The sequence below is a fragment of the Herpailurus yagouaroundi genome, unplaced genomic scaffold, assembly GCF_014898765.1.
Source record: "Herpailurus yagouaroundi ecotype Mexico unplaced genomic scaffold, PumYag 142, whole genome shotgun sequence".
Classification (NCBI taxonomy): Eukaryota; Metazoa; Chordata; class Mammalia; order Carnivora; family Felidae; genus Herpailurus; species Herpailurus yagouaroundi.
In genome coordinates this window covers 62,524,842-62,537,439 of record NW_024412397.1, presented here as the reverse complement: position 1 = coordinate 62,537,439, position 12,598 = coordinate 62,524,842, and the positions used below count along the sequence as shown (strand labels likewise).

The 12,598-nt window shown below is 39.6% G+C and overlaps 1 protein-coding gene across 4 annotated transcripts in view; it reads right to left on the bottom strand.

The window, feature by feature from the left end:
- PRELID3A (PRELI domain containing 3A) overlaps nucleotides 1–12,598 on the bottom strand; it is a 43,264-nt gene that overhangs the window by 10,018 nt on the left and 20,648 nt on the right. For 2 of the 4 annotated variants that reach the window (XM_040479463.1, XM_040479462.1), the window contains exon 6: nucleotides 4,340–4,456. In XM_040479463.1, coding sequence (XP_040335397.1) covers nucleotides 4,373–4,456 — 84 coding nt within the window. In that variant the 3' untranslated portion in view covers nucleotides 4,340–4,372. Of the gene's footprint in view, nucleotides 1–1,391; nucleotides 4,457–12,598 lie in introns of those variants that run through there. The other 2 variants (XM_040479460.1, XM_040479459.1) reach the window with 2 other exon arrangements.

The following is a 12,598-nucleotide window of genomic DNA, read 5'->3' as shown; positions in this document are numbered from 1 at the left end:
GTGGATTTTTTTTTCTTCTTCATAAATACAGTAAAGTACTGTAAGTGTATTTTCTCTTGATTTTAATATTTTCTTTAGCTTACTATATTGTGAGAATACAGTATAGAATACATATATTTATATGTTTAATATGTGTTAATTGACTGTTGATCAATAGTAGACGATTAGTAGTTAAGTTTGGGGGGAGTCAAAAGTTATATGGGGATTTTTGACTGGGGGGCGTTAGTGACTCTTAACTCCTGCATTGTTCAAGGGTCAACTGTATTTCAAATTTCTCGTATTAAAACAATTTGGTCAATAAAAGAGAATAAGGAAAGCTATGAAGATAAGCATTATGATATTAGATATTCTGTGCTATGTTACTATTAACACATAATTTAAAAAACATTTTGCTGATTTTCAGTAGCTACCAGTTATTCAGCACATATCCTATATCAGATACTGTGCTAAACACCCTCAGCCACATTATCTCCCTGAATACTCAACTGTGAAGTAGGTACCATAAATACCTTCTCTCACAGATGAGAAACAGGAATAACAAGGTTGTCATATGCCTGAGGTCAAACCACTAGCCCAGCATCCAGCCTGAGGTCTAACTCCTAAGCTGTGCTTATAGCCCTGCTACATATCCAGCATTTCTTATTAGCTGCTAGGATTCTAACTTCAGTCCTCACATCACCAAAGCACTTATGAATGCCGGAACTGTGTGTGCAAAGCAGAACATCTGATCTTGGCTCCTGAGGAACTGTAAACTGGTCAAATATGTGAACAGTTTAAAAAAGTGATCCAAGGCAGCATAAATGTCTAGGAATATATAGTAAGCTGTAAGCTGGTATTAGTCAAGGACACATTCATGGAAGCTGATTTTATCTTAAAATTTTTTTATGTTTATTTTTGAGAGACACAAAGGGTGAGTGGGGGAGGGGGCAGAGAGAGAGGGAGACACAGAATCTGAAGCAGGCTCCAGGCTCTGAGATGTCAGCACAGAGCCCAACGCGGGGCTCAAACTCACAGATTGTGAGATCGTGACCTGAGCTAAAGTCAGATGCTTAACCAACTGACAAACACCCAGGAGTCCTGGAAGCTGATTTTAAAGTGGGTTCAGGGGGGAGAGAGGATCTAATATTGCCCACAGTACAACCTGATGCCCACCTGCATCAGAGTCATCTGGGCCAATGCCTAGGCCTTGGGTTGGACTTTTTCCAAAAAGGAATGAGACACCTCTGTAGCTCTTTAAGTGAAGGAAAATTATGATGAGATTATTTTGGAATAATCTGACAAGAAGTGAAACTGAAGGAAAGGGGGACGAGTTAGAAAGTGATTGTACAAATTTAATATAAAGTGAAGATTAGCTTCCTGTTGCTACATAACAAATTAACCCCAAGACACTGTAGCTTGAAACAGAAAACATTTATTTCACAAGTTTCCGTGGTCACAAAATCTGGAGCAGCTTTAGCTGGGTGATTCTGGCTGGGCATCTCAGAGGTTGCAGTCAAGACATCAGCTAGGCCTGTAGTTAGCTCAAGGCTTCCCTGGGGCTAGAAGATCTGCTTCCAAGATGGCTCCCTCTCACAGCTCCCAACCACATGGACCTCCCTGTTGGGCTCCTCCAGCATCTCATGACATGGCAGCTGGCTTGCCCCAGAGCAGGTGATGCACGAACAAGCAAGGTACAAGTCACAGCGTCTCTTATGACCTGGCCTGGGAAGTCACAGAGCATCGTGGAGTATTCTGCAGTATCCCACTGGTCACACACTACTCAGTGTGGGAAGAGACCACCCATAGACATGGCCACTAGGAGGCAGCCTCCTTGGGGGCTGTCTTGGAAGCTGGCCACACCGCATGATAAGACCTAAAGCAGACTTCGACAGGGAAATGAGAAGACACAGAATTGATCTGAGACCTTTTAAAGGAATGTTTGGTTTGCATATGGCTACAGAAAGGGCCAGAGAAATAAGTCTTAAATAACTCAGGTTTTGTACTTGGCAAATGGAAGCAGCACTACTTAGAAATGAGGGAGCAGAAAGTTTGGTGAAAGGGAACAAATTTAGTTTGATTTATGTTGATTAAGAGATGCAGTGGAATTTCTAAGAAAGGGGTTGGCTTTAAGGGCCAGATAGTAAGTCTTAGGTCTGGTGGGCTTCATATGGTCTCTGCTGCGTACTCTTCTATGTGGGGGGGTTTTATTTGCAACTCTTTAAAAAATGCAAAAACCATGCTTAGCTCATAGACTATAGTCTGCCAACCCTGCCCTAAGCAGACTGTCCTATAATAGGTGAAGAGAAGCCTAGAACATGATGAGCAGTGAAGGACAGAAATCTAAATCAGTCCTTAGTTGTACTCATTAATGTCTTACCAATTGCCTCATGGACAGTTACTTCTTTACGAGTGAAGATAAAAGTTAAAATATGCCCTCGCTTCAAAAAGTGTTCCATCAGCGAAGCCCAGTGTTCCCAATTCTAGCCTTGCCCAGTGGCGCCCCCCCCCCAGGGGACTCTTTGGCCCAATGGCAGGCCAGCGCCAGTGGTACCAGCACCGTGGACCAAGGTGCCACGAGGCTGCACTGAGGTGCTTCACGTCTGCTCCCTGGTTCGATCCTGGAGCTGGGTTCAGTGTCTGCGTTTTATGAGGAGGAAACTGAAGCGGTCTGAAGCAGTCACACGCTGCCCAGATTTACTCCTACATACCTATAATCCAACAGCTGCCTCACAAAGGGTAATCTCCTCAGCCACCAAAGTCACCCAAATAAATAACCCTACTTCCTCTTTGGATACTGAAGTTGTAACAGAACCTATGAACACCTGTTCTGAATATATTGGGCATTCACTAAGGCTCAACCATAAGGAGAGATCTGCTAGGGAAGACTATTCAGGGGGTGAGGGAAATGAAGCTCCTAACAGAGACACCCAGCAATTAACTCCTATATCAAAGCATGCCTAACCCTTAATGTGAGGACAAAAATGCTGGAGGCAAATAGTCATCTACTCTTTAGAAGCCAAAAAGCCACTGGTGCAAATCAGATACAGTTTTAATAGTTGGTTCTAATGCCACATAGGTGGAACAGTCTTCAAAGAATATTGAGTACCACCAATTTTCCTACAAAAAGGGAAACCTATTTCCAGAGAGCTCCTGGCTCTGCTTCTAGAAAGCTTGTATGGAAGTAGCTACCTAACCAGAAGACAGGTACCAATACACAGACCACAGGATCGCCTAGAGCGCTCACAGAGCTCTGGGAAGCCCAGCTTCCAACAGGAAGCTTCTTGTTTAGCTGTAGTGCCTTCTAGTTTAGGTGAAGATTTGACACAGTAACTGGTGTATTCAACTTTTATTCCTACCAAACTCAAAAGGCCACACTAACAGGGAGGTAACACTGCAAACTAAGGAAAGGCGGCAGGATTCTGGATTTATTTCTTGCTTTGGGCAATAAAATAAAGCATTAGGCAAGTAATAGGACATTACCAAAATAGTTTCTCCTGATAACTCATTTCTCTTCTAAAAAAAAAAACTACACTGGTTTGGTTAAAACGAAAAAAGTACCCTATTTCTTGTTCAGAAACTAAAATGAAATGGGGATGCTTTGTTATTCGCTGTATACATATAATTAAAAACCCATCTCCTAAATTAAATCTAGGGTCTGTCTTCAAGACAGACTGATCTTCAAGATCAGTCAGTAAATTAAGTGTGCGTGCAGAACAGCTATCACATTCGTGGAATGGCCCCAAACTTGAGCGGGGGCAGGCACGGAGGCCCCACACACAGCGTGCGTTGAAAGGACGGTGTTCCACCGCCTGGAGCATTGACGCTGGATCCGAGAGCCACAGCCAGACCTGGAATATCCATGGTCTGTGATTACAACCGACTCAGGACAAAAACCCAGAGAAACTTCTATTTGAAAATGATGGGAGAAAGCCATTCCCTTTTACACTCTGATACCTTGGCTTCTGGGGAAGGGATATCAGAAATCTAACGTGTTTAGTAAACAAAACTTTCCATCAAATAATAGTAATAAAGATAAAAGTAAAGGTAAGCTAGGGGCACCTGGCTGGCTCAGTCAGTAGAACATGCAACCCTTGATCTCAGCGCGCGGGAGTTCAAGTCCCACCCGGGGGGGGGGGGGGGGGGGGAGGCATGGAGCCTACTTAAAAAAAGAAAGAAAGAAGGTAAATGTAAGCCGTAGACCAAGATCTGGCAAATTCACTCTCTTTCCAGAGTAGCCATGCACTGATCACACATGCTCGCTCCAACAGACCAAGTGTGGAGCGAATTCGCAGCCCCACTGCCGGGGGCGGAGCGGGGAGTTGGGGGGGTGGGGGTGAACGTCTGCCACTTGCTGCTGCACCTGCGTCTCCGGGTCCTGGGCTCCGCTGGTGCTTCACGCTCTGGCGCAGGCGGGGGCTGCCAGGCCCTCCAGCTCCGTATTAAGTCGGCCAATCACCCACTCCAAGGCCTCGCGACCCTGCCAAGAGAACAGCACTGAGGAACCCTCTCCCCCCGCCCAGGGATGTGCCCACCTCTAAACTGGTGAGATGAAGACTGTGGCTGTTCAGGTCCCATCACGCTTATCTTCTCATACTTCTGCCAGAGGGCATCTCAGGAAATGAGGCCCCTCCAGGTGCTGGGGGTACCTACTGAACATCAGTGCAACAGCAGTGATCACAGGTATTCATTGTGATGCAATACTCTGTAATTAAAGTTGAGAACATGTTCTCAAACTAAAAATCAAGGTTTAATTTCACCTGGCTTTGCCACCCAGCTTCCATGATATTTTATCATACAGAATTTGTTTTTGTGCTTATAATGAATTCCAAATAGAAAGCATTGCACAGATCAATATTGAATCCATTCCCAGACCAAAACGAAAGTTACAAAACCAAACTATTTTATACTAAACAAATTTTGAAAATAATCACTACCACTTTCTTAATGACTCTCTTAAAATTTTTTTATTTATAATAGAAAGCCTAGGAGAATAAAAAAAAACCAACACATGAATATGCTTATTTTTATCACACTTCAATCCACCAAAAATTTGAAGTGACTGGGTAACTGTTTACATGCACTTGCCCTAAAAATGCCATCTTCCTCTGAAACTACGCTGGGCATCCCTGCACATTGTAGAGGAATCAAGATAATCTACATTTTCTGATACTCATCCCTGCTTCCAAATGTGGTTTCCCAACTCACAAATTTCCATGTTCCCTTTTAAAAGGGCTCTATACATGACAGTTTTTACACCATTACCTCTACAAGGTTATACAGTTACACTAGGTGGAACAGAGTTACCTACAAGTGGAACAAGAGGCTGTCACTAGAGAAAGGGTTCAGTGTCTAGGCTGATACATGGGACAGAGTGCAGTTTTGCAGCAGAGTGACAGATGTTCTGCCCTGCACCCACTGCCTTTGCAAATCCAGGGTTTATCTGCAAGGAACCTGCAAATCCTTGAGGAATTAAGACATCAGTGCTATATAGCTAAACTTCAAGAGGGAACTTTTTAAGACAATGTTGCTTAAAAATAGAAAAAAGGCACAAAACAGTATACACAGTATGGTTCCATCTGTGTTTAATAAAAGAAAAGGAAAACAAACCCATATATCCTTGGCATTTGCTTAAAACATTTCTGGAAACCTTCGTAAAAATCAGGAGTTAACTGGCAGAGCCCAGGAACTCTTCCTCTAAAGGGGAGGCTTTCACTCTTCAACAGAGACTCGTGTGTGTGTGTGTGTGTGTGTGTGTTTTAACTATAAACATGGATTGCTTTTATGTGTTTTTTGAGGGAATACTTTTTATAAAAGCGAGCAAAACTCTGATTTCAAGATGGTGGGGAAAAAAAACCTTTGGCCCTTTGCTGAAATGTCCATTAAACTATCAGGAATAAAACTGAAACAAAACTTCAGAACCCACGGAGTCAGCACCCTCACTGCCCATAAGAAGTTGGAAGGCAGAGGCATGGGCTGTGATGCGGTAGAGGGGGTCCAACACAAGCCATTCAGATCCCAAGGGTTGTCCAGAGAGAGGGGACACACAGGGAACAGCAAGGGACAGGCTGAAAACCATTTAACAGCCTGACTCTTAGACCCCTGGGTTCCACCCCAAAAAATAAAGGTTGAGGAGTCTTGTTGGGAGAAACTGAACCACTTCAGAGAGAAGGGAATGGGGGGGGGGGCGGTGGAAAAGGCCACAGGACACCCTCGATGACCTGCAGTGAGCCCAACAGCCAGCAAGCCTCACTCCTCACCCCCACTTCAGCTTGTGTCAGGTACGTCAGCATGAAAGACACCCGAGGAAGCCTCCCATGCAAAGGGGCACAGAGGAGACACCCAGATGCAGAAGAAAGCTTCACTTAGTGTTTACCTGCAGAGAGACGAGGGAGGACACTACATCTATGAAGCAAGAACAGGATCCCATAAGAAAAAGGAAAGAGAAATTAAAACTACAATTTGCCAAAATAAAAACTCATGAAATTCTTGGAAGATAAAGTCCAGGGAACCTCCCAAAAGGTAGAACAAAGATGAGAGAAAACAGAACAAAATTATGAGATCAATCCAATATGACCAAGAGGACTTCCAGAAAAGAAGAGAGAATGGTGGGGAAATCGTCAAAGAAATCATTACCAGAACCAAAGGGACCACCAAGTTCCCAACACAATGAATTGTTTGTTTCTTTGTTTTTGATGTCTTGCTGACATACAAAAGCTTTATGTATGCATGTGTACTTGTAGGTATGTGTTTACAGCTATATATTTTCCTCTTTTTTACTGAAATGAAATTCACATAAGTTGACCATTTTCAAGTATACAATTCAGTGGTATTTAGTACATTCACACTGTTGTGCAACCACCACCTCTGTCTAGTTCCAAAGCATTTTCATCACCCCAAAAGGAAATCTCAAATGCATAAAGCAGATTCTTCCCCATTCATACCTCCCCTCTCCCCTTGGCAACAACCAATCTACTTTCAGTCTGTATGGATTATCCATGATAGATATTGCATACAAATGGAATCATATAGTATGTGGCCTTTTGCATTTGACTTCTTTTATTTAGCATAATGTTCTAGAGATTCATCCGTATTGTACTGTGGATCAGTACTTCATTCCTTTTTATAGCTGAATAATATTCCAGCATATGTATGGACCACCTTTTATGTAACCATTTATCGGTTGAAGGACATTTGAGTTTCTACTTTTTGACTATTGTGAGTAGCACTACTGTGAACATTCATGTATAAATATTCGTGTACTTGTTTTCAGTACTTTGGGGTATACAACCAGGGGTGGAGTGGCTGTACCATTTTACATTTGCAACACTATGAACAAAGCTTCCAATTTCTCCACATCTTTGCTAATGCTTATTTTCCATTTAGTTTATTACAGCCATCCTAGTGGTTGTGAGTGGTTTCTGTGGGTTTGATTTGCATTTCCCTAATGAATAATGATGTTGAACATTTTTTCTTGTGCTCATTGGCCATTTGTATATCTTCTTAGGAGAAATGTCTATTCATATTATTTGCCCATTTTTAAATTGAGTTGTCTTTTTGTTGCTGAGTTGTAAAGAGTTTTTTATACATTCTGGATAACAGATCCTTTTTGGATATGTGATTTGCAATTTTTTCTTCCATTATGTAGCTTGTCTTTCCACTTTCTTGATAGTGTCTTTTGATGCACAAAACTTTAATTTTGATGAAGTCAAATTTATCTACTTTTTCTTTTGTTGTTCATGCTTTTGTAGTCATATCCAAGAATCCATTCCCAAATCCAAGATCATGAATATATACCCTTATGTTTTCTTCTAAGAGTTGTATAGTTTTTGTTCTTTTAAGTTCATTTATTTATTTGGGGGGGGGGGGGTGGCAGAGAGAGAGAATCCCAAGCAGGCTCAGTGCTGTCAGCACAGAGCTGGACACAGGACTCCATCTCATGAACCATGAGATCATGACCTGAGCCAAAATCAAGAATAGGATGTTTAACCTACTGAGCCACCCAGGCACCATAGTTTTTATTCTTATTTGTAGGTTTTTGATCCATTTTGAGTTAGTCTTTGGATATGGTGTGAAGTAATGGTCCAACTTCATTCTCTTATATGTAGATATCCAGTTATCCCAGAACCATTTGTTGAAGAGACTATTCTTTCCTCATTGAATTGTTTTGGCACCCTTGTTGAATATCAATTGGCCATAGATACATGGGTTTACTTCTAGACTCTCAATTTAATTCCACCGACCTATTTGTCTATCTTTATGCTGGTCCCAAATTGCTTTCATTACTGTAGCTTTGTAAAAAGTTTTGAAATTGGTGGGGCACCTGGGTAGCTCAGTCAGTTAAGCGTCTGACTTAAGCTCTGGTCATGATCTCGCAGTTCATGGGCTCAAGCCCCATGTCAGGCTCTGTGCTAACAGCTCAGTTCCTGGAGCCTACTTCATTCAGATTCTGTGTCTCTGTCTCCCTATGCCCCTTCCCTGCTCATGCTCTCTCTCTCTCTCTCTCTCTCTCTCTTGTGCGTGCACACTCTCAAAAATAAACAAAACAAAACAAAAAGAAGTTTTGAAATTGGGAAGTGTGAGTCCTCCAAATTTGTTCTATTTCAATATTGTTTTGGCTATGCAGGATCCATCGCAATTCCGTATGAATCTGAGGATGGGCTTTTCCATTTCTGAAAAAAAAAAGCTATAGAAATTTTTATATAAGAACTGTCTTGATTTTTCAGAATGTTTTGGGTAGTACTACCATCTTAACAATTATTAGTCTTCCCATCCACGAACAAGGGATGTCTTTCCATTAATTTATGGGTTTTTTTTTTCATTTCTTTCTGCAATGTTTTGTAATTTTCATGTACAGTCCTTCACCTTGTTTTATTTCCATGTATTTTATTCTTTTGGATGCCACTGTAATTCCATAGTTTCCTTAATTTTCTTATGAGGTTGCTCATTGCTATTGTAAAGAAACACAATTGATTTTTATGTGTTGATCTTGTACCTTGTAATTTAGCTAAATACCTTTTATTAGCTTTCTGGTGGCTTAAGGTTTTCTACATATAGGATCTGCCATCTATGACTATGGATAGTTTTATTTCTTCCTTTCTAGTTTGGATGCCTAATACTTCTTTTTCTTATCTAACTGCTCTGGCTAGAACTTCTAGTACAATGTTCAACATCAGTGACAACAGTGGACATCTTTGTCGTGTTCTTGATCTTAGGGGGAGATTGCAGTCTTTCATCATTGAATAGGATGTTGGCTGTGGGTTTTTCATAAATGCCCTTTATCATGGAGAGGAAGTTCTTTTCTATTCCTATACCTAAACTATTTCTAGAATTATTATTTCTATTCCCAGAATAGTGTTTTCATCATGAAAGGGTGTTTTTTCAAATGCTTTTCCTGCATCAACTGAAATAATCATGTGGGGCTTTTTCCATTTGTTCTATTAATGAGATTAATAGAGATTAATGAGATTAATGAGATTAACAAAATTAATGAGATTAATATTGTTAATATTAATCAATAGAACATTGATTTTTGTATTTGAACCACCCTCCTGCTTCTGAGATACATCCCAGTTAGTCATGGTGGGTATCCTTTTAATATGCTGTTAGATCCAGCTTGATTTTTGCATCAATATTTATAATATAAATCTTTTGTTGAAGATTTTTGCATCAATATTTATAAAGGATATTAGTCTAGATTTATTCTCTGGGGGTCTTTACCTAACTTTGGTATCAAAGTAATATTGGGTCTCACAGAATGAGTTAGAAAGTATTCTCTCCTCTTTTTTGGAAGGGTTTGCAAAGGATTTGCATTAATTCTTTAATGTTTGGTAGAATTCACCAGTAAAACCATCTGGCCCTGGTCTTTTTTCTGTTGGCAGATTATTTTTGGTTTTGTTTTGCTTTGTTTTTTTCCTTCATTCATGATTTTATTTATTTTTTCTTGATAAGTCTGGCTAAAGGTTTGTCAGTTTTACTTATCTTTCCAAAGAACAAACTCCTGGTTTCATCTGTTCTATTGTATTTTTAGTCTCTGCTTCATTTATTTCTGCTTTAATCTTTATTATTTCCTTCCTTCTACTGAATTTGGGCTTTGTTCTTTTTCTCACTCCTTTAGCTGTAAGGTTAGGTTGTTTGAGCTTTTTCTTGTTTCTTGAGGTAGACCTGTATTGCTATACAATTCCTTCTTAGAACAGCTTTGCTGCGTCCCTAAGATTTTGGACCACAAAATCTTCATTGTTTTCATTTTTTGTCTTCATGTTTTCATTTTCATTGGTCTCCATGTATTTTTTTAATTTTCTCTTTGATTTCTTGGTTGACCCATTCATTGTTTAGTAGAATGTTATTTATTCTTCATGTATTTGTGTTCTTTGAAATTTTTTGTGATTGATTTCTAGTTTCATACCATTATGGCTGGAAAAGATGCATGATATTTTTTAATTTATTGAATTTTTAAATTTATTGAGATTCATTTTGTGGCCTAAAAGGTCATCTATTCTGGAGAATATTCCATGTATAGTTGAAAAGAATGTGTATTCTACTGTTTTCAGATGGAATGTTCTGAATACATCTGTTACCTCCATCTTATCTAATGTGTCATTCAAAGCCACTCTTTCCTAGTTGATTTTCTTCTCTCTAGGTGATATATCCATTGATGTAAGTGGGGTGTCAAAGTCCCTTACTATGACTATATAACTGTCAATTTCTTCCATGTCTGTTAATAGTTGCCTTATGTATTTAGGTGCTCCTATGTTGGATGTATATTTACAATTGTTATATCCTCTTGTTGGATTGTTCCCTTTATCATTATGTAATGTTCTTCTTTGTCATTACAGTCTTTCTCTTAAAGTCTATTTTATCCAATGTAAGTATTGCTACTCCAGCCTTCTTTTCACTTCCATTTGCATAGTAAATGTCTTTCTGTCCCTTCACTGTCAATTTGCAGGTGTCTTTAAGTCTGAAGTAAGTCTTTTATTGGCAGCATATATATGGGTCTTGCTTTTTTATCCATTCACTCACACTATGTCTTGATTGGAGCATTAGACCATTACACTTAAATTTTGCTTGTTGCCATTTTGTTTTACAGTTGTTTTTGTAGTTCTTCTCTGTTCCTTTCTTCTTTTGCTCTCTTCCCTTGTGGTTTGAAGACTTTCTTTAATGTTATACCTTGGATTCCTTTCTCTATTTTTTTGTATATCTATTATAGGTTTTTGATTTATGTTTACCATTAGGCTCATCTATAACATCTTACACGTACAGTAGTGTATGTTATTAAGTTGATTGTTGCTTAAGTTCTAAAAGCACTAGATTTTTACTCCTCCACCCCCATTTTATGTACATGATGTCATATTTTATATCCTTTTATTTTGTGAATCTCTTGACTGATTTTTGTAGATATTCTTGATTTTACTGCTTTTGTGCTTTAAACTCCATACTGGTTTTATAAGTGTTTAATCTACTACTTTTATTATATGTTTGCACTTACCTGTGAAAGTTTTTCCTTTCATAATTTTCTTTTTTTTTTTTTTTAATTTTTTTTTTCAAACGTTTATTTATTTTTGGGACAGAGAGAGACAGAGCATGAACGGGGGAGAGGCAGAGAGCAAGGGAGACACAGAATCGGAAACAGGCTCCAGGCTCTGAGCCATCAGCCCAGAGCCCGACGCGGGGCTCGAACTCATGGACCGCAAGATCGTGACCTGGCTGAAGTCGGACGCTTAACCGACTGCGCCACCCAGGCGCCCCTCCTTTCATAATTTTCTTACTCCTGATTATGACTTTTGTTTTTTCAGTCAAAGAATTCCCTTTAACATTTCTTATAAGTCTGCTTTAGTGGTGAACACTTTTAACTTTTGTCTGGGAAACCCTTTATTACTAATTCTATTCTGAATGATAACCCTGTTGGGTATAGTATTTTTGGTTGTAGGGTTTTTCTTGTCAATACTTTGAATATATCATGCCACTATTCTGGCCTGAAAAGTTTCTGCTGAAAAATCAGCTGATAGCCTTCTGGGGTTTCCTTTGTATGTGACTGTTTTCTTACTGCTCTTAAAAATTCTCTATCACTATTTTTTGCTATTTTAATTATTATGTGTTTTGGTGTGGACCTCCTTGGTTTGGGTTGACTTTGTTGGGGGACTCACTGCACCTCCTGGATTTGGATGTCTGTCTCCTTCCCCAGATTAGGGAAGTTTTCAGATATTATTTCTTCAGATAAATTTTCTGTTCCCCTCCCTCTCTCTCCTCCTTCTGGGATCCTTTTATGAATGTTATTACAGTTATGTCATTGAGTTCCCTTAACCTATTCTCATTTTTTACTATCCTTTTTCCTTTTTGCTATTCAGTTTGGTTGCTTTCCATTACCCTGTCTTCAGATCACTGACTCATTCTTCTGCCTCCTCTAATCTACCATTTCTCTCTAGTGTATTTGTTATTTCAGTTATGTTCTTATCTCTGGCTGGTTCTTTTTTTTTTTTCTTCATATTTTCAATCTCTTTGTTGGAGGTCTCACTGAGATCCTCTACTCTTTTTCTCAAGTCCAGTGGGTATCTTTATGACCATTACTTTGAATTCTTTATCAGGAATATTGCTTTGCTCCATTTCATTTAGCTCTTGTGCTGTG